Here is a 26,173-nt window from a genome sequence, read left to right as displayed (position 1 = left end):
CAGCTTCCTACAGATCCTGTCCAAAGATCCAGTCAGCTCAGACAGACTCCCATCATCATCATCACCCTGGGAGAGACGTCGTCCTACTTCTGTTAAATTAGCATTTCTGTTTAAAATACGGGTAGCACAAGGGGGGGGGGCGGCGACACAACGCGTCCATCACAATCCCGTCCCCCGCCAAAAAAAAAAGGTATGATTTTTAGCTTGATACAAAAGTAAAATGGCCATTCTTCCGTCGTCCTCTTTCTCCCCCCTTTCCCCACAAATGTATACACTCGACATGCACGCAAACACACATGCACTCTTGAACACACGCACACAGTCTTGATTTTCACCGTTTTGGGAGGGGAGCCAAGCCATGCCAAGGTCAGACCCGATTCTGCCGAGCCGAGAGAACGGAAAAACGCACATTTCGGTTCCTGTGTCTGACTCTTGCGAAACGGCTGCCAGGCGTACCCCAAGGCTCCGTACTAGGCCCAATTCCTTTTTTTGTCATCCGCGGCCGTTTTTTTTCCCCCCTCGCTGTGCTCACATCTCGTTGCCGAGCTCCTCCGTCTCCGTGGAAAGGTCTCCGTTGGCGATCTTGGTGTTCTCCTCGTAACCGGGGGGCATGAAAGCTAAGGTGTAGGGGTAAAGCTTGTGACACTCGGCGCGATAGGACTCCGCTCGCTCCTTGCAGTCGCCCAACGCACCGTTTCGAAGGTTCTCCAGGACTTCAGTGCTGATCTGAAGGGAAGAAGGAAATGTTACACTGATACCATACTACAAGCTTTTGAGATAATGGTTTTAATCTACATCGTTATAAACTGTAGAAATAAAAACAGTGGTCATAATGCATGTTAAACAGTGGTTCTCAAACTGTGGCCTCTTCTGGTGGTTCTCTGGCATTTCAGACTATTTTAAAGACGGGGTATCATTCTTTTTGGAAGCAACACATTGTTGGTTAGAAAATGCTATATTGATCTAAAACAACTAAAACAAAATATACCCAAAACTTCAAGCGAACGATCATAAGCCCCTCCCACCCCCATCTCTTGGCTAAGCAGAAAGAAAAAAAATGTAAAAGGAAAAAATATGTTATATGTTTTCACTTTGCGATGAGAGGATTACGTTTAATGTAATCAAGAGATGAGGAAACTGTTTCCTGGACACATAGGACCTCAGGAGGAATTTTTTGGGTACATCAGAATCGAGCAAATTGGTAAGAGGGCTAAGCCATGGCCAAAAGTCCAAGCCGAAAGAGCTATAACAAGTAGGGAAAGGAGCCTGTATGCTTCCTATCATATCTCATTTAGCATAGGGACATTTGGAAGTTCCTCACCTCCAAATGCTCTAAAAAAGTAGATTTTGCATAATGCCCTTTAAAGAGGACACATCATGTACATCAAGCTTAAAAATAGACATAAAACATTATTTTGGATGCCTAAGCTTTGATATTTTATATTTTATAATTTGAAAATATGTTTAAAAAGAAACAACAAAATGAAGGTGAAAGAGCTGGTGACTGGGGCTCGTCCTGCTGGCAAAAAAACAACTTCCAGGTTGGACATACGCCGTGGTTAGCAACTCCAGCATATGTGTGATAAACACACTCCCAGCACAAAATAGATAATGTTGGATTATGTGCTTTAAAAATGTGCAGGGAAGTTTTGGGGTTTGAACAATGACACAAATATAATCGGGATGAGCAGAATGAGGCGCTGACACCGTAGAAGAGGAAACGGCTACATTTGTCAGCAGATTATTCAAAACTGCGTGAATGTTGTGAAATACTACTACTACTACATTTGCTTTACTCCTTGTGATTCTCTGAAAGCTAATTATTTAAGTGGTAGTTGTGAAATTTGAGAACCACTGCTAAAACACACTTAAAATGGATAAACAATACCAAACAACCAGTCATTACCTGGATGGTTCTGTTGTCAAGTGATTCGTCAAGCGCTGAGGCCAACTCTGCCGCTTTAGTTTCCGTTGATGAATCCAAATAGGCCATCATCTTGGCAGCTACAAAACACAACCGTTACAAACAGCTATACAGACAGTGACGACTCTAAATCTGATGGACATGAGGCCTTACCAGCCAGTCGGTGTGGTATGGAGTTGCTGTGCTTAGTGAGGTAGGCCTGGTTGAAGCTCTTCGCATTGCTGTCTCCGAACAACCGGGTTATTTCTTGTTTCAAAACCGTCCGCACGACGTCAGGCAGGTCTTTGCTTTCAGAGACTGCAAACAGGACGAAGATATTGAAATTATTATAGTGTTTTCTTTCTTCCAGCGACTACAAATGTAACGTTTCCTCATTCCCCGCAGCCTTGACCCTTTGTGTAATTGCTAAAAAAGATCATACCTCCTTTGAAGAAGCGTACGAGACACTGGTGCAGCCAGGGGTGGTCGGGGTCGATGGCTAACGCTCTCTTCACCGACTGAAGCATCAACAGGTACTTTTCTGAAAGAAGATTGCAAATAGTATCAGCGAAGTTTCCACACTTCCTCATTGCAGGCCGTAGTTTTGTCACGAACCTTTTCTGAAGTAGATTTCAAAGGCCAGCAAGTGTGTGTCTATTTTATCTTTAATCAGGTGCTTCAAAGGCATCAGGAACTTGACGGCTTCCTCCAGTGGATTTTCTACCTGCAAATGTCAAAAAAAATTATACGATTGTCATTGCTACAACCTCAGTGGATGTGGGACGTGTAATGTTGGGGTTTGTAAGGGTTTTAAAGAATGAAAGAGACGTGCAATGACCTATTTAAAAATAGGTCATTACATGGCACAAGAAATGTGACTGCAAGGGTTGAGTAACAGGAAATGAGACAAAAAACAGAAGACGTCCGAAGTCAGCAGTATTTCTTAAGGCTGGGCAAGTAATTGAATTTGAATCTAATCGAGATATTAATAAAGGTCAAATCACAATAATTGCGTGGTGCGTTTTAATTGTCAGTATAATTGGCCAATCCTGTTGCAGAAAAAACACGTGGAACGGGGCAGCAGGAAGCGCCCACTTCTTTACAGGGAAAGCGTCAATCTCAAGAACTATTGTCGCTCGGAACACAAAGAAAGCTGCAAGAACGCTTGACATTCGCACGGAGAGATGTAAAAATAATCAAGACGCTGCAGGCTAGGGGTGGGAACCTCACGATTCAATACGATACATGGCTTACGATAATGAATATCTCACGATACGCCCGTACTGCGATAATCGATATATTACACAAAAACAACCTACGATACAAAAAAGGAAAAAAAAATGCTTAACTTAACATACACTTTATTCATCATTTACATTTCTTTTCATGAGCTTTGTACCCTTTTTTATGTGTCTAATTGACCCCCGTCTTACACACTGAAAATGGTTCTATAGATCTGTCAGTGACGTCATTTATGTTTAAATAAACAAGAAACCACAGTCCTATTTAAAGGGGAATGAATCAACCCCAAATTAATCTTATTTAGGTGGTCCAAGTGCTTAAAACTGTAGTGCTGCCCCCTGCTGCCCTGACTGAATTCTTGATCATTGTTGGCCTCTATTGACTGTGAAATCAGTGCACTACTGCTGCCTCATTAATAGGCATGACCTCATCAAAGGTATCGAAAATCTATATATTGTCACACTCCTACTGCAGACAATGTAGCCTTTCAGATCAAACCCAGGGAATCAGGACTCGGACAAACAAACAGGAAGCCGGCACGCGACAGCAGGAGCAGAGGATCTGGTGAATTTAACAATAAAATCAGCTAACTCACGCTAACCTGGCTAATGGGCAAAACACAGACTCTCGAGGAGTCGTCAGAGGATCAGGGAGGATATCTGCGCGTTTCACCTTCTAGAGGAAAAACTAATATTGGATCGCTGTAGCTGAAAGAGGCAGCATGGAGTGGATCAGCTGGACTTCTGACAGTGAATTGTAGGTTTGATCTGTCTTTTATACCAATAAATGCACTGTTTACTAGTTTTAGCCTTGCGAAGCACAAACCAGCGCCAACTCTTTTATTGCGGCTCCTTTGCAGATGTGTGTGTTTACTTGGTGCGAGGGCGAGATGGGATGTTGTACTGTGAGGTTTAGAGGTGTCTTTGCTTCTGTAGCAGGACAGAGTGAGCTGCACTTTTGAGTCCGACCGCAGCATCCGTTACTTACTAGTGCAGGAAAGGCCACATTTATCGTTTTTATCGAGATCGATCAACATATCGTGATTATTTTTTTTCCAAAATCGCCCAGCCTTACATGAAGTAGTGGTACTAAATCAATGATAATCTGATTTGGTGTAATCGAACACATTTAAATGGGTTTCCAGCACCCACCTTCACGAGTTTGTCCGGGATGAGCTCCTCTTTGGGGCCCCCGATTTCCTCGTCGTCGTCCTCTTTCTTCTTCTTCTGGTTTTTGAGCTGCTTCTCTTTCTCCGCGTTCTTCTTCTCCTCCTCGAGCTGCGCTTTCTTCTGGGCTCTCCGCTGTTTGTTCCGAAGCTTTTTCAGCTCTTTATCCGAGAGATTAGCTACACCATCGCAAAGATAGAAAATGCTTTTATCCCAATTTGTAAAAGCATATTGTAATGACCATGAGCGTCCATATTCCTTACCAGTGTCGGCCTGTAGCTCCTTGCTATCGTCAGTCAGGGGATTGTCGTGAAGGCTCAGGTAGATTTGTATGGCTGTAATGGCGGCCTTGTAATAAAAGGGATGCATCCGAAGCACATCTTCCAGCTTTAATAGGTCTACATAGGAGCGTAGCGTCATCTTCCTCATACAGTAGGTGTGGAAGTCAAACTGGTCGTCCGTGATTTCTACAAAATGCTGAAATAGGAAGGAAAAAGCACTGATTGGTTTACTGTGGTCACATGGAGTAACATTAATAATAATCAAAGACAACAAACTGCTATCCGTGAGTCTCAAGTGATGAAGAGTTACGACCTTTGTCATAGCAAATTTACAATGAAAAATAAAACTTTCAAACGTAGACATAGATACACAGATAAAGCTTTCTGTCTCAACACACACATGTACAGAAACTTTTTAAAATGTTCGAAAAGTCGTTAGAATTAACCATTTAGCATCACAATCAATGAATGATTTTCTTGGCTCGACTCGACTACATTTACATGATCAAAAAAGAAAACCCTGTTAAAAATCATTACTGAATGAACAAACCTTTTGAGGTTTTAATATTAACCTCTCTATCTTAGACATTTTCACCAGTTCGGCTTTACCCAAATACAAAAGCTTCCATACTGGAGCTATATATACTATAGGCCAGTGTAATGCTTCATTTGAAAGCGACAAAACTCATCGAAACTGATCCTTTTCCTTGCGTTGTTGCCGTGTTGCCACTTTTTACACATTCTTTTACATTTTCTTTGTTGCTTTTTTCTGGCTTTGTTATTGCACTTTCATCACTTTTTTGTTGCCCTGTTGTGGCTTTTCTTTGTCATTTTTTGATGCTTATTAGTTGCGATAAAAGCAGCCGAAATGAGCTTCATTCGCAGGGTGGCTGGCTGCACCCTTCAAGATCGGGTTAGGAGCTCAGTTATCCGGGAGGAGCTCAGTCATAGAGTCGCTGCTCCTTCACGTCGTAAGGAGCCAGCTGAGGTTGGCTAGGGCATCTGTTTCGGATATCTCTTGGTTGCCTCCCTCAGGAGGTGTTCTGGGCATGTCCTATTGGGAGGAGGCCTCGTGGAAGGCCCAGGACACGCTGGTGGGACTATGTCTCCGAGCTGGTCTGGTGTCGCCTAAGGGTCCCCCCCAGAACAGCTGGAGGAGGTGTGTGTGGATCTGGAAGTCTGGGCATCTCTGCTGAGACTGATGCCTCCGCGACCCGGCCCCGGATAAAGCAGAAGAAAATGGATGGATGGATATTTGTTGCGTTTTCATCCTCGTTTTTGTCACTTTATTGATGCTTTTTTTCAAGAAGCCTTTAAATTTGGGTAATGCCAAACTGGAGACAATGTGCTCAGGTGGGGGTTAAGCAGTTAAGCGTGATAAAGTGGCCTCTGAACATGATGCTAAATCATTCAAGGTCAATGTTCTGATTTTGGATCTAAAGGCCTTTAAACCTCAATGAATTATTAATGATTGAGAAACAACATAAATTACCTAAATGTTGTGAAATCAACGTGCGATGCTTCTACCTTTACATTCATATTCATGGAAAGAATCTGGAAAGACCGATGACTTTAAGAACCCAAGTGAACACATTTGTAGCTGTTGGTGCAAATGGCCCTGGTCGCTTCAATGATTTCTATGTTTTAAATGGTCAAAAATCATAAAAGTGGCATAAAAAAAAGGAAATGTGAATGAAACCCATGAATAGAGAATCAGGAGTGATTGGTTGCCAGTGTTTGTCTCTAAATGTTGACCTTGGGGCAAACGGACGATTGTCCAGGATGCTCCCGCCCTCAAGCACTATATCATTGCCACAATCACCCATAAGCCACAACTGATATAAGAAATTGGTAATTGTGTGTAATAACCTTTTTTCTTGACTGCAACACGCTCTAGATGAGTTTACTAGAGTGCAGGCTAGAGACTTGGAACGAACACAAAATAGCACAAGAAATCATGTTTAGAATACATCAAGATCGACTTGACAACCTAAGCATTTGCTCATTTGTTAAATGTCCGGCAGCAAGAGGCGGCAGCATTTGCAGGAACCAAGGAGTTTTTCAAACAGGCCCTACTCACCCGTTCAATTTCATGGCACTTCTTTAAGGCTTCGCCAACTTTGTTCATGCCTTTATAGGCGAGTGCGCACTCCGTCTGGAACCACATACACTGCATCTCATTCAGGTTTTCCACCGCCGACGCTCCCTCCTGCCAACAGAACAAGAGCAAAGCACATGATGCAAATGGAATCATACACAAATGCAGACACACATTATTGTTCTGATATCGGTATTTTTTCCCCTGAAACCCAATAAGATACTTAGGCTCATTAGAGCTGGTTACTAGTCCCATACCACAAACAATGAACTAAAGAGCACATGGCTAATTATGTGTAGTAAACAAAGGTGTGCATTGAAGTTGCTGCTCGAATGTACGACAACCGCCTATACTTGGGCTGAACGATATGGACCAAACTTCATAGCGATATTGATGGCAGATATCTCGATATCGATACAATATAACTATGGGTTAGGTGAAAACCACAAAAGAGTGCAGTTTTATTGATGAAAATATATATTGTTTATATCTTGCGGTTTCAATGTTAATATTTTGAATGTTCATGTCTCTATATCGATACGATAATGATATATCTTCTACTACCTACCACTACAACACACCACTACTAATACTAGGGCTGTGACAATATATAGATTTCGCATACAGCAATATTATGCAGGATATAATACCAATAATTTTTATTCCAATAGAGACTTTTGATGGCGTCATGCATTTTAATGACAGACGTCGTCATGCATATTAATGAGGTAGCAGCGCTCCGCTGCTTTCAGTCAAATAGAGACCAATAATAATAATCATAATTGCTCCTATTTCGGAATGACTCTTGACATTGTGTCATTGTCCAAGTTTAAAAGAGATATTGCAGCTTTTCTCACATTATTGGCGAGACGCAGAATATATTTGTGTTGGAAATCCCCATCCCCTCTGTTGTATGAGACTTGGATCAGGGATGTTTCTCCATTTCATTAGACTTGAGAAAATTAACTTCACCTTACGTGTCTATGAGCAAATTATATGGCAGCCCTTTCTTGATCATATTCAGACTTTGCTTTCTCATAACATTCCTTCCTAAGCTGGATAAAATTATGTGTTTTCCTTTTTTCTCATTGCGGTTCATATCGTCTTACCTAACGCAGTATTTTTGTACCTGCATTTATCTTAAATCATACAATTGGAGACCTTGTGTCGTTTTGTTATTTTTGTGCGGACACAGACTATTTGTCATTCTTGGGATTTTCATTTGATATTTTTATCTCATTACCACTTTGTCTTCCCCAGTGTGTAAATATACCACATTTACCTTTTTTTCCTAACACCTTTTTCTTTGTTCGGGGGCAGGGGTAAAAAAAACCTCACATTGCATTATATTTTGACAGCTCTTTACATTGTGTATTTTGTGAAAAGTGCAATAAAAAGAACTTTGTAAAAGGAAAACTAAAACAGTAGGGGGCAGCACTACAATTTTAAGAACTTGGGCCAAACAGTGTCACACAAATATGTCTTTTAATAAAGTTTTTCTAAATTCAAATAAGATTAATATGAAGTGATGCCGCTGACAGAACAATAAACATATTATCAGTGAGTTCAGGGATTGTTTATACACTAAATTATGAATATGCAGTATGTTAAAAATTGCATAAGTTTCTTCCAAAATCATGACAGGTTATTTTTGAGTAATATATCAATTCTTGCAGTATTGGCGGATCGTAAGGTTATCAGGAGCCATGTATCGTATCGAATTGCAGGTAGCCAGAGGTTCCCGCCCATAACTACCACTAGCATCAGCCACACACAGTTTCTCAGCAGACTTGACCATCACCACAGAACGCAACAAAAACACTGCCTTCTGCCTCCGTCGTCAAAGCAAATTTCTAAACCTCTTTCCAAAGCTCTCTCCCTTTCATCAGATTGCAGCTCGCTCCCGCCCAGACAGTGTTTTCTCACCCGCGTGAACTTGGAGCACATTTCCTCCGCCTCTTTGATCATGCCAGCCTTCAGCATGTACTTGGCACACTTGGAGTTGATGAATCTGTCGGCAGTGTCCAGCGCCTGTGCCTCGTCCATCCACTGAGCCGCCTCTCTGATGTTCCCCGCGTGCTGCCGGGACGAAAAAAAAAAAAAAAAAGGGGGTCAGCGCTACAGTCACAACACGCGCCTCTCCGTGAACACCCAAGCACTAAAATATGTGTGTTTTTTTACCTTGTAGATCTTGGCCTTAATGAGAAAGAGTTCAATGAGCGTCGGCGTGCTCTCGATGGCTGTGTTGATGTACTGTAGGGCCGCTGTCTGCTGTCCAATCATGTCGAAGTGCTGCGCCAAGAAGTACTGCACCCAGAGGAGAGTGGTGGGCGGCTCCTCTTTGCCATCATCTGAAGAAGAAAAAATCACACGATAAACGAAAGGGTTATAAGACAAACGTTTGCGCGCCATTTGCTACTACAAGTGGCGGCGGGGGTCGTAAGACAATTGAAGCTTGACGCATTGCCAAGTTGCTTTAGGCACTACATAAACTGACAAGTGAAAAGACATTCATTCACTGTCAATGAACTGTTAATAAACCACAATATGGCACTGCTGCAGAGTTTAATAAAAACACCTTATTGTGGTTTTTCTGATCAGTATTGTAAGAGATTTACAATTCGTATTCAAGGTTGAGTTCACAGGGCATATTTTTTTTAAACATGTCCAGGAGCATTATCATTTGAGAGAAGACCAAGAAACTTCAGAAAAAGTTTGTAGAGGTCTAATCCACTGACCCTGATCCAAAGGAGACAGGATATTTAATTTTTGCAGAAGATTTTGTACAGCTTAAATAACTGCAGTGATTTTCAGCCCTTTAAATGATAGGATTTTATTGCAGCTTATTGTACGGTCCCACTATAAAGGCAAGACATTCAAGAACATACCTATTTGTTCATTGTATTGCCCAGAGTGATGCACAGTATGCAGATTTGATGGTTGTCATTTTGATTCTTGTTATGTGGGTGAAGGATAAGATTTTGTTAATGAGTGCTGTGTTTGTGGTGCAAGAGAAAAACCTAGTTTTAGACCAGTTGGACAAGGAGAAGACTGCATCCTTGAGCCACTTCTCCGAGGATATCATTATTTAACTTTCTTCCCTGAGAGAAGTCTATTAGAGCTGCTGAAACACGTTTTTGCAAGTGTTGACATGACCGTGCACTACTGAGATATTATTGATATTCTGGTTATGGAGGGTTATTGGCTGTAGTCATTGTGACAGCAGCACAGTGTAGGCCAAGGGTGTCACACATAATGCTCAATGATTTAGTCCTGTTGAGCATAAATTCCAGAGTATGCAAAAAGAAAAAAAGTAAGTCTCTAGCCCATTCCAAAGTTATGATTTTTTAAAGAATAACCAGAATGCTCATTCCAGCCACTAGGGGGCACACGTGTCCAGCAGAGGGCACTGACATAAGAGCTCAGGATATGAACAACACATTATATAGCCACGTGGTAAATGGACAATGTGCCCAAGGCAGCTGTGGCATCAATAACCGCTTACCACCACCAAGTGTGGAGTGAATGAATAATGACTACTATGTAGTACTTTGAGGAACTTGTGACACAGGCTTGTAAAGTGCAATAGTGTGTAAAGTGTAAGCCGTTACAGTCAAGTTGGGGCTTTGACCAAATCACAGCTTATTATTATTCTATTATTGGAAAAATGTTCTCCATTATATGCGACCCGCCGTGGGCGCTGAATCTCGGCCCAAAATGAGTCTGACATCCCTGGTGTGGGCAGAACCTTCAGGTTGTGTCTGTTCTGTGTTCTTCGGAGTATTTGTACTATTAAACTACTTGAATGGAGAACTGTCTGTTATTGCATGATAGTTTCTAACCTGTGTAGCTTTTTAATAATTTTTTTTTTTTTTTTTTTTTTTTTTGAATTTCACTGTATCACCGATGTTGAAAGTTTTTTTTTTTTTTTTTGCAGACGAACAATACAAAAACAGTAGACAAGTCCACTGACGTGTAATAATAATAATCATAAAACAAATTCTATACAACAACAACAAAAAAAGGGCACAAGTTAGAAGTGCTACCTTAAACATTTACATGTGTGTGTGTGTGTGTGTGCGCATGTGTGCATGTGTGTGCGTGCCTGTATGAAATGCTAAGTGCGACTTGGATATGTTTATAGGGGAAACACAAGAGAAGGAGAGTTTGGCAACATAGAAAGGAGCAAAAAACAAAAGAAAAACAAAAAGATACTAATAATAATAATAATAGTAATAGTCATACAACTAAAATATAGAATAGTAAAATCAATCAAATAGAAGACATTTCTTTCCAATTATACAATGCTTATAATTTTATTTTATTTATTTATTAATCATTTTTACTTATAAGTTCAATACCCTTTTGAAGTGGATGTAAGACCAGGGGCTTAAACTCTGCTGCTGCCTGACCCTGGGGAGGCAACTCGCAGAGCAAGGACTGCTCCATCACCTCAGAGCAACCCACTGACCAGATGAGGAGAGGGTCTGCTCACTTGATCAAGCAGTGTTTTTACCTGGCTAATATCCACCTCTACATTTGTCGTTAATTTTCTTTTTAGTATTATTATTATGATTATGATTATGATTATGATTATGATTATGATTATTATTATTATTATTATTATTATTTATTTATTTATTTATTTATTTGCATTCTTTAATTTTGAGGTGGGGTAAGACCATGGTGCTTAAATTCTGCTGCTGCCTGTCCGTGTAGCTTTAAATGTATTTGATATTCTAAAACTATCCTAACAATGCACATCTTTCGGGGTCAAGTTTGAAGGATTTCTCACCATTTTGACTGAACATTCGACAAGTTCTTAACGTGGTCTCGTATCCAACCACTTGTTCTTCAATGATTGCAACCTAAAACAACGGAAGTGATTGTTAACACAATGAGCCCAAGGAACATTTCAACTTGTGGATGACATGACTCACAGAAATATTACCTTTTCTTTGTCATTATATAGTGATTTTAAGGTGGTGAAAACCGGCGGGCAGCCTTTACTGAAGTTCATTCTCAAATATCTGTCCAAGCAATCCCTGAACCGCTCACCTGGAGAAAACATGGAGCAGACTTGCTTAGCACGCGTCGCCATAGTTAACGTTCTCAATAGAAGAACATTTGTAAACATACCAGATAAGAAATTAAGAGGCAGTCGACGCGGGACAAGTCCTTTGGGAAACTTCTCCCATGCATCCTCAAAAATCTTAAACCTTTCTTCTACGCTGTCTGAAAGCAAAATACATTACAACATTAAAATACTACACATACAGCACATTCAACTTCGAGTAAATGTCATCACATACTTGGTTTAAGGGCATTTTCCAAACCGTGATAATAGGACCAATTCTCTGGGTTTCTCTCCTGCAGACGACTGTAAACGGCTGTTGCGTCTTCAAAGCGCTCCAATTTTAAAAGTAGCTCGCCTGGAAAAAAGCAATAAAAATATTCTTGTAAATTTGAATTCTTCAGTAGAAAAAGTAATTTCAGAAAGCTTCCAGACCTATTTCAATAATGGTATATTTTATTATGCAGGCACCAGCTCCTACACAACTTCCTGATTAACCAGCAACAAGTCGTGGCTGGGATCATCTCCCCTCACCATAAAGACTGGGGGACCACAGGGGTGTGTCCTCAGCCCCTTCCTTTACAAACTGTACACAAATGGCAGAATCCGTCCCTCGCCACCCCTCAAATACCTCAAACAGTCAGATGACACCGCCATTCTTGCAATAACCCCAGTATCGACCTGGACTATAACCACACACTATCACACACTCATATTCAACTCTACATCATCACAACCACCCACTGCTATTAACAACCAAACAGTTGTGATGGGCAAGTAAAGCCTTGTAACACTTTGAGGCTTTCCTGGCAAAAAGTATTGTACGGTTTGAAGTTTCAGAGCCGTTTCATTCTGTTTGAACACTGACCTCTTGTGGACAAACTTTATCATTCCGACTTCTCAAACACAGCAGAAGCACCAACACAGTCATGTGCCAGAGAAGTTTCAAACAGGTTATCTGCAGCCTGATATTGATGTTTGAATGATCAAATCAATCATAGGCCAATAAATAAGAGCCATTTTCTTTGTAAGGTGGTTCTGTGCTTCACAGAGCTCCAGTGGACGGGTCCAACTCACTCACTGCTGATCTGAGGCAAGACATCAATGCGCAATCTTTTTATTTCATTCAGTCAGAGCTTATTAAGCCACTATGTGCAGTACATGCAGGACTTTGTAAAGAATAGGAAACACTTTTATAAACGCTTTTCCTATTCTTTACATAATCCAGCTTTTCTGACAGACCCACAATCTTTCACTACATGAACAAGGTTAAATGGGAAATACAGCACATTTTTTTATCACTTGTGATTTTCATCGCTATATGGACCAGAAAACATCTGTGCTTTAGCGTCTCGCCGCTCAAGGCAGCACACTGAAACGCTGAGCCACTGATACGCAGCTCACAGAATGAACCACTTTTCACGTGACCAGCTGTTACTGAAACAGGCTATGACGCAGAGTTTCAAAGCAATCAGCTTTAGGAAGAGCGGTACAAGATCCGGAGCGCCGGGTTGTTTGGCCATCACTACCAAACAGTAGCTACAGCTTTAAATATCTTGGGCTAACAATAGATGACACACTCACATCATGGACATTCAGAAAAAAAAAAATCAACAACGGCTGTCAATAATTCAGAAACTAAAAGGTCTTTATGTCGCCCCATCTCTGCTGCTATAGTTATATCAATCCATTATTCAACCTGCCATAGATACAGACGGCATCTCTGGAATCGCCCCTTATACGGTCATGTTTGAAAACAGTTAAGTGGGAAAACAATTGAAAAAAATCTTAAACTTTCTCTAATTATTCAAAAACTACTTTAACAAATGTTGAATTATGAATATAATTTTCTACTAAATAAAGATACAAAGACATGGAGAGGAGCAAAGTGGTTCAACAGCCCATAAATACAAAAAAAATCAATATCTGTATCAATATTGAACTGCTCCACCTACTTTTTGATCTGTAAACTGCCAAAAAACAAAAAATAACCAAGGTAACAAACGCCGCAGGAAAAAATCATAGGACTCCCCACACTAAACCTCAAAGATCTGAACAAACAGGCCATTGGACGCATTGCACTCTCCATAACAGTATAAAAATCAAGTTGGACATTTTCAGCATCGGACTTAAATACAATAATACAATAGGAATAGAAGAATAGTACGAAAGCTTCCTAATCCCTCTGTTCACTGATGCCATTTTGCCTGAAAGTGCACCGTGTCCCACCTCTGGTCTCCTCCACCGCCAGCTTGTCACAGATCTGTTTCTCGTAGGTGGAAAGATGCTCCAGGGCTTCTCTGTACAGACCGGCTTCTCTGAGCACCTGGTTTTGGTAAAGCAGCAACTCGCTGTACTCATAGTCCACTTTGTCTGGTGACGTCTAGAAGAAAGCAAACACAAAAGTGAGAAAAATACAAGAAAACATTGAGTGTCTGGTACAAGTTCAGAGCTTTGTTTGTAGAATATAGTAAGAGCAAAAGGGGAAACTTTTCTTTAGGCCCAAAAAACATTTCTAAGCATAGCCAATAGTAGATAGTAGACAATAGAAATAGCCAATAGACTCCACAGTTTTGACAATAAAACCAAATTGTTATTTTTCTGATAGATATTGAGATTCGATTTGCGGTTGAATGTTTTATACACATGTTTATTATATAGGTTTGATTTTTCATGCATTTGATGCATATAAACTGCTGTTAAACATGAAGGTAGTCATTAGAGGTCGACCAATATATTGTCCGACCGATATATATCGGGCCGATATTTGGGATTTTACGATATCTCTCTAGCGCCGAAACAAGCCGTTATCCCCGGGACTGAAAGTGATTCCGTTTTTTTTCCATTGGGAAGAGTCCTTCCTTTAGTGGAACAGAGAAACATCACAATGAAAATTGGTTAGCCACAAGTTTGTGAAATATAAAACCTCAATATGGACATGCTCCATGTCATTTTGAAGCACAGAACCTGGAGGATTCAATCGCTAAGAACTGTGTAAAATGCTGCGGCTAGCAACAGTATGCTAATTCTAACAGCAATTATTCAAAGCTGGGACAGAAACTATGGCTGAATCACCTAAAATAACAAAACAAAATGCTGCTGGAGTGGCCAAGTATTCATGTTTTTGTTGACAACGGGCAATAAAAATCCCTAAAAATCAGCATCAGCCTTAGAAAAACCCATATTGGCCGACTTCTAGTACTAATTTATTACATTTCAGCTTCATGCAGCAACAATATATAAATTTGCATGAGGCAATTTAGGAGTCGTCAGGTTTGAATCATTCTCCAATAAACGGGCTCTGCTCTCTCTTTCTCCCTCTATTCAGCTACATAAATGCATTCTCCAAATCACAATCTGCAAAACGCTGCTTGTTTTAAGATAATACACCTCATATTTTTACGTCAATAAACTGGCGATCGGCACCTCAACCCGCTCTGTGAGGAAATGTTTGCAGTTTGCTCAGCCCGAGACTCACGTGGAGTTTGTGTACAGCGACCGCAGAGCAGACAAACTGATTCTACAGCAGACACTTTAGATTGGCCAGCAGCCAAAGGAAGCGAGGCTCGATAATTCTGATTGGAGAACATGTCTGTCACACCAGGACGGAAAAAAACAAAAGACCTCAGTGGTTACGTTACCGCAGCAGCTCAAATCTCAATATCAATGCGATGAAGGTTAATCGTGCAGCCCCAATAGTCAACTATAGGCTATGAAAGAAGAGCCAAGACACAACACTTTCCACTGCTTCTTATAATATCGGAATCAAAAGAGATAGAACCTGATTTTTGACAAGCTTCCTCTCAAGTACCTACTAAACATGAATGTCCTGAATAAATCAGCTCTATGTCTCTCATACAGTGCCCCCTGTTGTCGCAGTTCAACACTGACAAGTTTAGAAGCAGGATTATAGACATGACATTTTTTTTTTAAACCCATACTGGTCGACCTCTATTAGATATATTCTATATATTGAAGCTTTACTAGGATAATAAATGATTAACTAGAGCAGGGGTCTCCAACCTTTTTTACCCGGCGAGTGACCTTTACACAACTCGGAGAGCGACTTATGCTTGCTATGCTATGCTAACACTTGTCAATGTCATTGTCAATGTCAACTTTATTTGTATAGCACGTTTACAGCAACACTAGGTGCCCAAAGTGCTTCACATACAGGTACACAGTATAAAATAACAGTACAAAACAACAAGAGAAGCACACACAATAGAGTTATAATACAGCTCAGCTTGAATTGAACGCCAACGCAACTTATGTAAAATGCGACTTAGGTGGATTTCACCCTGGGAAATTAGTATTTCAAAGAAAATGACTCTAGTTTAGTCCTTATACTTTACAAAATTGACCAAATGTTTGCAGATTGTGTTTAGCAAGTTCAGAACAAACAGAAAATTCCTCTAAAATTTGAGTTATCAAGCGTGTAGAGATGTAGGAAGTCTTTACCAGCTACCTAGAAAGGCCTGGCGAGCTACTGGAAGCTCCCGAGCTACTGCTTGGAGATCCCTGAACTAGAGGCTACTTGAGAGAGGAGGAGTTGAATATAGTCGGGCCCTAGTTACTACTGGTAAATACATCGAACACACTGGGTGCTATTGAAATAAATGTTGATTGATTGAAATGCCTTTATGTGAACAAGAGCCCAGCAGCCAGTCGTCTCCAACAATGGAATGTGCCACTAATCCCAACATACTTAGCGGTTTCGAAGACACAATCCAGAGCTCTACATTGGATATGGAAAGGCACATAAATATGTGATTTACTTGTTGTGTTTTCCTGAACTCCTCGATGATCTTGGCTGCCATCTCGTAGTCTTCGAGGAGGTGGTAGGCGATGGCGTAACCGATCCACGAGGCCCTCTGCGCTGGTCTGAGCTGCAGGAGCTGGTACCTCGTCTCCTACACAAACACACAGGAAGTAGAGGGTTAAACTGCGGCTTGAGGCTGTATGTTATGGACAAACTCGTAATAATGTGTTCATGGAAAAAGATGCCAGAGACAGAGCAGGGGGGAAAGCCGTTTTTGCTGACTCGTGGTTTGTGATGCAGCGCAGTCATTATCACCCGCTCCACACCCATCAAACCTTTACATTTAGCCATTACGCCGGTCTCTAAATGAGCGTTTAAACCTGGGCTGGGTCCCGTGAGGGCTGTTCCACATTGTCAGGACCGAGTGCAACCTGAAACCCGCCTTCTGCTCGCACTGTCCTCTCTAAATTACGAGCCCGAATGTTGAACACAGGGAGAGACAGATGGAGGCGCACGCTCGCTGGAAACCTATCCCAGACAGAGTTGGATTCTGTTTGGGTCTAGTTTAGCAATGACAAGCTGCTAAATCACCATGCTCTGACTCTCACAATGGAATACTGATGGCGTCAAACTCAGGCTGCAAGTTTAAGTTGCATGAGTCAGTTTTCTAACCTAATATTCGACACATCTTTTTAAACCTTGTTCTAAACGTGGTGCAAGGGTTGAACCTCAAAGGAAACTGTACATGCAACTTTATTAGTGAAGTGTCAAATGGCCCCTTTAACATTTTTTCGTAAAATCCAACTTATTCTATTGTAAGCTTCAATTGACAAAAGATCAACTGGCCAACTCATGTCCACCAGGAAATTTCTCAAAAGCTTAAAGCAGAACTAAGTAACTCATGCCCCTAGAGGCCATAAGCACCACTGCAGGTGTTGTAGCATGTTACTTTTTTTACTCATTAATTGTCCGTGAGAGTAACTACTTCGCTGACAGAAAAGACAAAGGGAGAGAGGGATATTGTACATCCAATTACACAATGGAGATCGTTTTTTTTCACTCAAACTTGGCTGTAAATACTGTTTAAGTGGCGCTAGCCCACAGTTAGCTTTGCCCGTTAGCCTGTTAGCTTCTTCTTCCTGATTCCATTAGTGTGTATTGGCGGCTCCTACCCGGTGGCAGCGAAGATGCAATTGTGGTTTTCTGGCCAGAGACACCAGGGGGAGACCTCCCAATCATCCCGACACTTGTATTAACCCCAGAGGAACGACGGAAAGGATTTATTAATGTAAACAAGTTACTTAGTACTGCTTTAAAAAGGTGCATTATGCAGCTTTCTTGTGTGAAAAAAAAAAGTCAATATCTGTGCCTATTTGACCTTGTAGTGGCTGTATGAGTGGTCAGCATGGCGGCTCTACTTTCCATTACGGGGTGTCTACAATGCTCCAGGATCAATTGTTTTATAGGTTTTCTGGTGAGAGGAGCTATCAGCAGTGAAAACCTTCCAAACAATTAATCCTGGAGCGTCCTTAAGACCACTGTGATGGAAAGTAGAGACGTCATGCTGACCACTCATACAGCCGTTGGGTCACTACAAGGTCAAATAGGCACAGATATTGACTTTTTTTTTCTTCTTTTTTTTTTTTTACAAATAAAAAGTTGCATAATGCACCTTTAAGTTCAGTGTGGCAATAACACAATCCATTACAAACCCTGATTATTTTATCTATATAAAGCTTTACACTATTCATCATGATTTCATTTTCCTCACCCTGTAGCCCTCCAGGTCCCTCATCTGGATCTGCAGCAGTGACAGGTCCCGCAGGATCTGTAGGTTGTCCTTGTCCCATTTCAGAGCGTTTCGGTAACACTTGATGGCCTCGTCGTACTTCTTATCGGAGCGCTGCAAGAGGCCGTACACATGCCAGCCTGGGACGCAGGCAGTTAAGGAACATACACAAACTTTCATGTGAACAAGATGACTTGCAGTACCAGCGCCTGACCAAGGTTTGCTACGATGATTTTCTTTTGCAGTAGAATAATGATCAAACTGAAAGACTACTGCTAAATATAATAAAAACATCTATAGCATACACTACTAAAATATTGAATTTGGCAACAAAACATCCACAAAAGGAGACAAATCCCGCAGCTTGTGACAGCAACAATACCTTCAGAAAAGTTTTGCTCCCGCTGCCCTTTCCTTGATGTACAAGTAGGATCTAATTGCCCCTGACACGGCTTTTTATCTTTGTTACTGTCCAGTGGCTTAAATTTCAGTTGTATCTGTACCAAAGGCACATCCTGTTAGGATCTGGAGCACTTACAAGCTTTATATTTAAATATGTGATGTTTTATCCTTGTATAATGTGTTTTAATGTTTTGACTAATTCTCAGAATTGCAAGACGGCTTTACCCACGGGTATAAATAAGTAAAGTAACCTAACCTAACCTAAATATGACACAGCATCTCTTATAGTAAATAATAGCTAATAATGTAGTTATGTAGCTCAAAACCGTCACGGTACAGTATTTTTTACATTTAAAACTCAAAGTAGACTTCCTAGAACGATCCAACTATTTGTGGTAATTATGCTGTTAACACAATGAGTGCCAAAAACGTTTTTCTCATGCATTAAACTTTTTTGTTTTAATTACAAAACTAACACACCTTATGTGTGATTTTGGTAGCTCTGTGATCTTGTGAACAGTCAAGCTCTGGACTTTTTATCCATATATATATATATATATATATATATATATATATATATATATATATATATATATATATATATATATATATATATATATATATATATATATATATATATATATATACATACATACATACATATATATATACAAATATATATATTTATATAAAATTGCGTTTCTTTTTTTTTTCGCGGGGGCGTGGTGTTGCGTAGCGAACAGCTGTAAAGCCGACACTTCTCTCTCGCTCTCTGCAGCGAGTTTGACAAAGCAGAGCGGCTTCCCATTCCCAGTTGAAAATTTACTTGAAATTAAATATGTAGGCATTTCCTCTTCCCATAAGGCTGGTGTTCGTCCAGAGAGGACAGAGGAGGAGAGAGGAGTTAATCGGAAAGGAGAGTGTTGCATAAACCCCCCCGTTATCTCCGAATCTAGGGAAAAAAATCTGATTTTGATCCAATCTAGCCTCCGTTAGCTTTGGATTTCTCAGAAACCGAGGCACGTAGAATTCAACTGTTTTCACCTACGGAGAGCTTAGATTCTCGTATTTCAAACATGTGTCCATAGCTGTAACATAGAATATGCTGTGGTGCTACAAAAATCCTGAAAAATGGTCTGGATTGTTGGCACTCAACAGCTAAATCCCAAAAACAGCACGGCACTCAATGTGTTAAATAACTACTATTACAAGGTCACACATTACACACATTAACAAATCAGAAAGACCGCACTTATTTTGCCAATACAATGTACTTTCCCAACAAAGTATATTGTATATTGTTTAAAAACTTTAGACCTCTACAAACATATTCTGAAATATGACTTTTGTATTAGTTTAGTGATTAAAACTTTCAGTCTCCTCTCAAATGTCCATTCCCCTGATGAAACTTTTAAATGACATGAACTGAATCTTCATTGCAAAACATAAATGGCAAAACTTGGAATAGACAAATCACAATTCGATATTTTCCAACAATGTGCAGCCTTATTTCAGTATTATAATATCCTGTGTTGCTGCAGTGAGTGTAGAAATAAAAATGCGACACGATTCGAAGATTAAAAAAAAAAAAAAAGAGGCCAAAAACAGATGGCTGTGCGTTATCTGCCCAGGCGCTGACTTGAGGCCCAGAGATAGCACTTATCAGCAAATGTGCAAAAGATTTACGTGGCATAGATTTCATTGAGAGAGAGAAGAAGAAGAAAAAAGAAACAGGAGAACGTGAAAACAAATGTTGTCAAACGACGCTGAAGGATACAAACATGGCTTCTGAGGTCGTTTCGAAGGCCTCTCCTCACCAAATCATAGGCGTCTTCCTTTTTCCCCAAACAGTTCAAAGTGAGCCCCTTCATGGCCAGAGTCTCTGTAAGCACAAACATCCACACGCATGACAACAGCTCTGTCACTGCACAGGGTATTTACTCAGACATTAGGCATTACTCACCGCCATGCTCCGCAAACTTGGGGTTGGACAGGATTTGCTTGCAAAACTTGAGGCCATTTCTGTATTGTTTGTGTTCGTAACATCGCTGAAGGGAGAGAGACAAAAAGACAAGACTTCAGTTTAGTTATCGAGAAGAATCAGCACAATCGAAACCCATTCGTGGCAAAAAGAAGAAAAACCTTTTTAACATTAAAGTCTGTTTGAAAGTCAAGCAACGAGGTACTTCATTATTTCATTAGTTCATCATTACACGGATAAACTTCTATGACTTCTAAGACCTTATCGAGGGATGGGTTGATTTTCTCTGGTTGCTGGGGGAATTAAACATGCTAAAAACAGGATGCAAGCCTCCATTACATGCATGCTACAAAATTTATGGCACAGCGTTAAATTCAGTTTGAGTGCAGAATGAACAAATACAGAGGACGCTTTCGGATTCTACCTATGACACAGCACAATCCAGGAAATACATATCGACGTGCATCAATATATCCAAAACAAACAGGATTACTCAGCGTTCATCAATGAATCCAAATTAACAGGATTACTCAAAACTGCGTGTATGAAGCAAAATAGAACTGTTATAACAGGGTTATTGGCAAAACATATCCCCTTTACGACATACTAAAAAACACTATTCCCAAATAGATTCTAATGATTTCAACAAATATCTGTAAAATTTCATTATTTTGTTCCACATCAATCATATCTAATGGATGAGTAAACCCTGTACCAATGCCTTTGATACCACTGACTGACACTGTCACCTTTTTCTTGCTTTTGACCTAAAGTTACAGCAATTAAAACCGCAAACACGTCCCTGGCCCCTTGGATTCAATAATGGTTATAATGGCTTAAACTTGTATTGGACGTCCTTATTAATTCAGTCCATACTCTGTGGTAGTAAGGTAAGGTACTATAGCCACAGATGCCCTGGGGGTAGACTGACACAAGCGAGGCTACCAGTCTGTGAGATCTGACCGCCAACCACCTACTCACACACTACATTCACACTGGCTTATTGAACACGTTTTAGACACTAACACACTAACACCGGTCGGGGATGGAACCCGGGACCTTCCGGCAGTGAAGCACGAGCGTTAACTGCTGCACCACACTGCTGCAATTTAGGGTTAACTCTGGGTTTTAGGATATATTCAGTGCACAAAACACAACAAATGTAAGATGGCAGATGGCATTTTGTCAGCCCATAGTCGTGGAGGAAAAAAAAAAGAGAAAAGCACAGCACTCGAAAACCAAGTCCAAGAATAGATGCCACAGCATTTCAAGAATTTTTGTACTTAAACTGAGAAAAATGTGTGCATAACAATAACATACTGCAGTGGTTACTAACTTTTATTGTCTGGCATGATGCTTGAAGCTTTCATTAATATTTTAATCTCGCCCCACCTTGAACCAAGATGCTGCTGATTTATATTTTGCATATGAAAACTAAAACCATTGTTTAAAAGGTGCACTATGCAACTTTTTGGCAAAAAAGAAGAGAGTTCATCGTGTGTATTTGACAGTTGAGTGACCCAGTGGCTACGTGTGGTTAAGCTTCCATCCCCGTGGCTCCTTTGATGCTTCAGGATCAATTTTATTTCAGCTGTTTTAAGATTTCTGGTAGGTTTTCAGAGTGGCATGCCTATGTAACCATGGATACGGTTCAATCAGCAAACAATTGATCCTGGAGCGTCCTACAGGCCATCGGGATGGTAAGTAAAGGCGCTATGCTAACAACCCAACTATTCAGCTTCACTTACATTTTTAATCTGAAATCATTTGAAGTATCCCCCGCTATGTGTCCAGGTGTGACACCGTGCCGCTCGAGGGGAAACACTGCTATAGTGGACAGACTTAGTTTATTAATCACTAAATGAATAATTGTCAATCGAATTGTGAACGAGGTCTCTTTTTAATGGGTCAATCAATGCTCAGTTACCCATCTGCTCTAAAAATAACTTCTCATTATTGGCACTCAGTGTTTTTCTAACGACACCAGTGATGAAAACTGGCATTTAGACAAGATGCGTAACCACTCTCTTCTGTTAATAATAATAATGTCTGAAGTTGTGAGCTTCTTGGCCCTCCTTGTTTACTAGTCGTTTATAACATGGTCAAAAAAACATTGGGGATCGGGAGAATTTGCAGACCGACAAAAAGCGACCACATCACTTTTCTTGGAGTATAACACAATAAAGTACAGCTAGTTTTACATCCTGCACCATTAGACAGCAGCGATATCACCACCGCCAGCTGTGCTCAACCTGCAAGTTCTACGCCTCACCCAAAATAACTCTCCCTGAGATTCAACGGGGCTCCCAAAGCTGTCAGTGCCCCAAGTCAAAGCTCCGGGGGCATTGTGCTGGTGGCTGTTGTGGTTGAACAACACACTATAAAACCCAGGATTAAGAGTGCAGTATCTCTACAGCCAAATGTTTGAACCCTGCTTTCAACCGCAAGCAGCCAGCCAACCCAAGCTATTCATTTGTTGGACGGGTTACAACAACTTCCCTGCTAGAATCTTCATCTTTACTGCAAATCGAGACCACTCCGGAGCAAAAATAAGCTCCCATGCAACACCACTGAGGCCAATTATAATGTGATATTAGAGGAATAAAGCATAAACACTATTGCTTTCCACTTAAAAGCCTAAGGAAAAAAGGGAAAGCGGTTCTGCCATTCAAAGAGCTGGAGACCCGCCAAATTCTAATAATGCATTTTCGGCGCCTGGGCTGTGACCGACTCCAAGAGGGGCGTGGTTTGGTACTGACTACAGGCCGGGAGAGAATGTCTCAAATCACCGCCCCAGCCCAAAGAAAATGACCAGCCTTTTTATGCAAGGAATATTCAGAGTAGACACAAAGGTGTTGCTTCTCACTTATTCAGTCCATGGTTGAATGCTGCATGCATACTGTCGAATTTAATAATTTTAAAGTACAAATTACCTGGGCAAAAATACATCAGGGTGAAAACCACTCAAGTCTGACTCTCATTTTTCCATCAAAGTGCAGGGGTCTCCAAGTAAATTTCCCTAGGGGTCACACATATCAGCAGTGTATTGCCAGGGTCCATAAACAAAAGTATGTGTTTATATCCTGATAGCTTACACAAATTATTTCCGTTTTTTTTTAAGCAGCTGGAGAAAGCATTCTGGTTCTCTAAAAATCCAAATCCCCACACAGGATTGGCACTTCTTACATAATCAGGAATTTGTGCCCTACAAGTCGCGGGCCCGATTGAATCATCTCGCGGGCCATTTCCGGCCCGCCGCCCGCCTGTTGGAGACCCCTGTCATAGTGCTCTGTTCACTGTAGTTGTGAAATAAATCATCTGGAAATGCTTCTGAAGGTAAATGGACAAAGAGGTTCTTAAATTTATTGCAATGTCATTGTTCCTTCTGGATGTCACACTTTAATATGTCTTGTTATGTCATTTATGATATGACACATCATCGCTAATATCCAAATCGAAAGTGACTGGCGTATAACTGAACCCAACAACCCTAAAACCGGCGCATCCGGGAGCAAGAGTCAGGTCAGGTCCCAGGTCTGAACTTCCTGTCAGAGGCCACACTGGAGGGGCTCAGTGCCAGCCCTCTACCACTGTCACACGGATCCCCTCACAACAATGAAGTCTATCCAACTGCCCAGTCAGATTAAACTAAGCTACTCGGACACTTTAGCCAACTTTCTGTGAGCGTTTCTCATTCTTGTATTGCAGAAGTACAAAGGACCATCTAGACAAAACAGATAATGAGAACTAACCAGTGTGCGATATCGGCGAACACCTTTCTAAATTATTATTGGTAACGCTTTACTTAAAACAGTAATGACATCGTAATAGGATATATAGAGTATGACATCCTGAAGTGTAATATAACCGCAATTATGGCACCTGTACTTCATTGTCTTTGCAGAAATTCCACAGTTACCATGGAGATCGGCCATCTTTGCAGCTGTTAGCATAGATTTCCATTGACTAACATTAGCTAAAAACAGTATAAAGATTGGAGAAAATAGCTGTGGAGCTGCTTAGTTACTGCTGGTAAATACATCTAACACACTGTGGTGTCCAAGTGTTTTAATGTGAACAATAACTCCAGTATTTTAACTTTTAAAATCACCATTAGTTTACAATTGCTGCTAATGCCATAATGATTAGCGATATGACTCTATACTGTTCACAATATGAGAACAGAGCAATACAATGCATTATCCCTCCATTATCCTTAGTTATGCCATCCTAATACCGAGTTATGTAAACATGTGGCGTTATAATATCCAGTTCTGTAGGAGTAAAGTGCAGTAAGCTTTTCAGGGATTTGGAAGAAGCCAGTTCTCGAAAAAGCATACATTTGAGGGGCGTGCGAAGTTGTTAAAAACACACACACACAAGGACCACAAACGTCACATTGTAATACAAACTATAATTGCCAAATATCAACGCACATTCAATCGGATCGTTTATGGCTTGATAAACAATCTGTGTAATATCAGCGACTAAAAGGTGTGATAAGAGTGGGCTGTAGCTGCCAAACATCGCAGGCCTGAAGCGGCTAACCAACTACTACTAATTTGCTGACACAATCAAGCCGGTCATTCGCTCACTTTCTCACATTAACAACACGTTTTACATCCGATCTGGTTGTATGGCATTTACTACTGGTGTTTTGCTTTAGAAGAGACGGGAAAAAACAGCTTCAAGGAGATCAACGGCGCAATAAATGCTAAAACACGACAGTTGGTTTGCTGGTGTTAGCCGATTAGCTAACGTCAACCAGGCTGTGGCAGGGGGTAAGCAGGTTGTAGTTTTGTGACATGGGCGTCTGCCACAAACAAACACAAGCATCACGGGTGATTTACTGTAGCAATAGCACTTTCCAACAAGCCAGGGTAAACTAGAACAAGCACAACAGAGCGGCTCGGCACAAAGAGCTAACTTCAAAACAACAATATTGTAGCGAGTTGGGTTAGCTAGCATAGCAGATAAGCTGACCGAACTGTGTTTGACGGGGGGGCCTTTTGTTGTTTCACAGAAAAAGATTGGAGTTTAGACAATCGCCGACGTCGTTTAATACACTTTATGCATTTATCTTAACAGCTGTGTGCTTGAAATAACAATCAAACCCAGACAAAACTGCATCTGCTTAGCGTTACAGTGACAGCGCAGATCCCATTCAAATAAGCTATTTTGCTAATAAACCGAAGCTAACGCTAAAAGCCGCAGAGTTTCTCACTACCTAAACCTATTGCTAAGTCTGTTTTAGCTGCAATGTGTGCGTGAGTGTCGCTTCCGTGTGCAGCTCACCAGAATCCTCTTGAATAGAGCGTTTTCCTTCGGTGGTAAAGTTACTGTCGGCATTGTTGCAGCAGAGATGTGTGTCTCAGCTCAGCACATGTAGCTAAAGTTAGCCACAACCCGGTGCAGCTCAGACGATTGGAGCCGAGGGGCGGCCTGCTCCCGTCACAGCGCCGCTCGATTACTCTG

The 26,173-nt window shown here is 40.9% G+C and overlaps 1 protein-coding gene across 1 annotated transcript; it reads right to left on the bottom strand.

The window, feature by feature from the left end:
* Positions 1–516: 516 nt before the first annotated feature.
* On the bottom strand, positions 517–26,173 carry naa15b (N-alpha-acetyltransferase 15, NatA auxiliary subunit b). Its single transcript, XM_079553344.1, has 20 exons — positions 25,994–26,173; positions 20,681–20,765; positions 20,495–20,599; positions 18,298–18,455; positions 16,543–16,677; positions 13,994–14,147; positions 12,003–12,122; positions 11,830–11,925; positions 11,642–11,748; positions 11,486–11,558; positions 8,872–9,041; positions 8,617–8,769; positions 6,673–6,801; positions 4,575–4,788; positions 4,297–4,490; positions 2,519–2,627; positions 2,346–2,444; positions 2,078–2,221; positions 1,907–2,004; positions 517–726 (listed from the first exon to the last, which is right to left on the bottom strand). Exons 1-20 carry the CDS (start codon positions 26,045–26,047, stop codon positions 529–531), a joined length of 2,595 nt encoding a protein of 864 aa, XP_079409470.1. The 5' UTR covers positions 26,048–26,173; the 3' UTR covers positions 517–528.

Source organism: Gobius niger (assembly GCF_951799975.1).
Source record: "Gobius niger genome assembly, chromosome: 3".
Classification (NCBI taxonomy): Eukaryota; Metazoa; Chordata; class Actinopteri; order Gobiiformes; family Gobiidae; genus Gobius; species Gobius niger.
The sequence above is the reverse complement of the archived record's forward strand: the minus strand, read 5'-3'. Positions and strand labels throughout refer to the sequence as shown.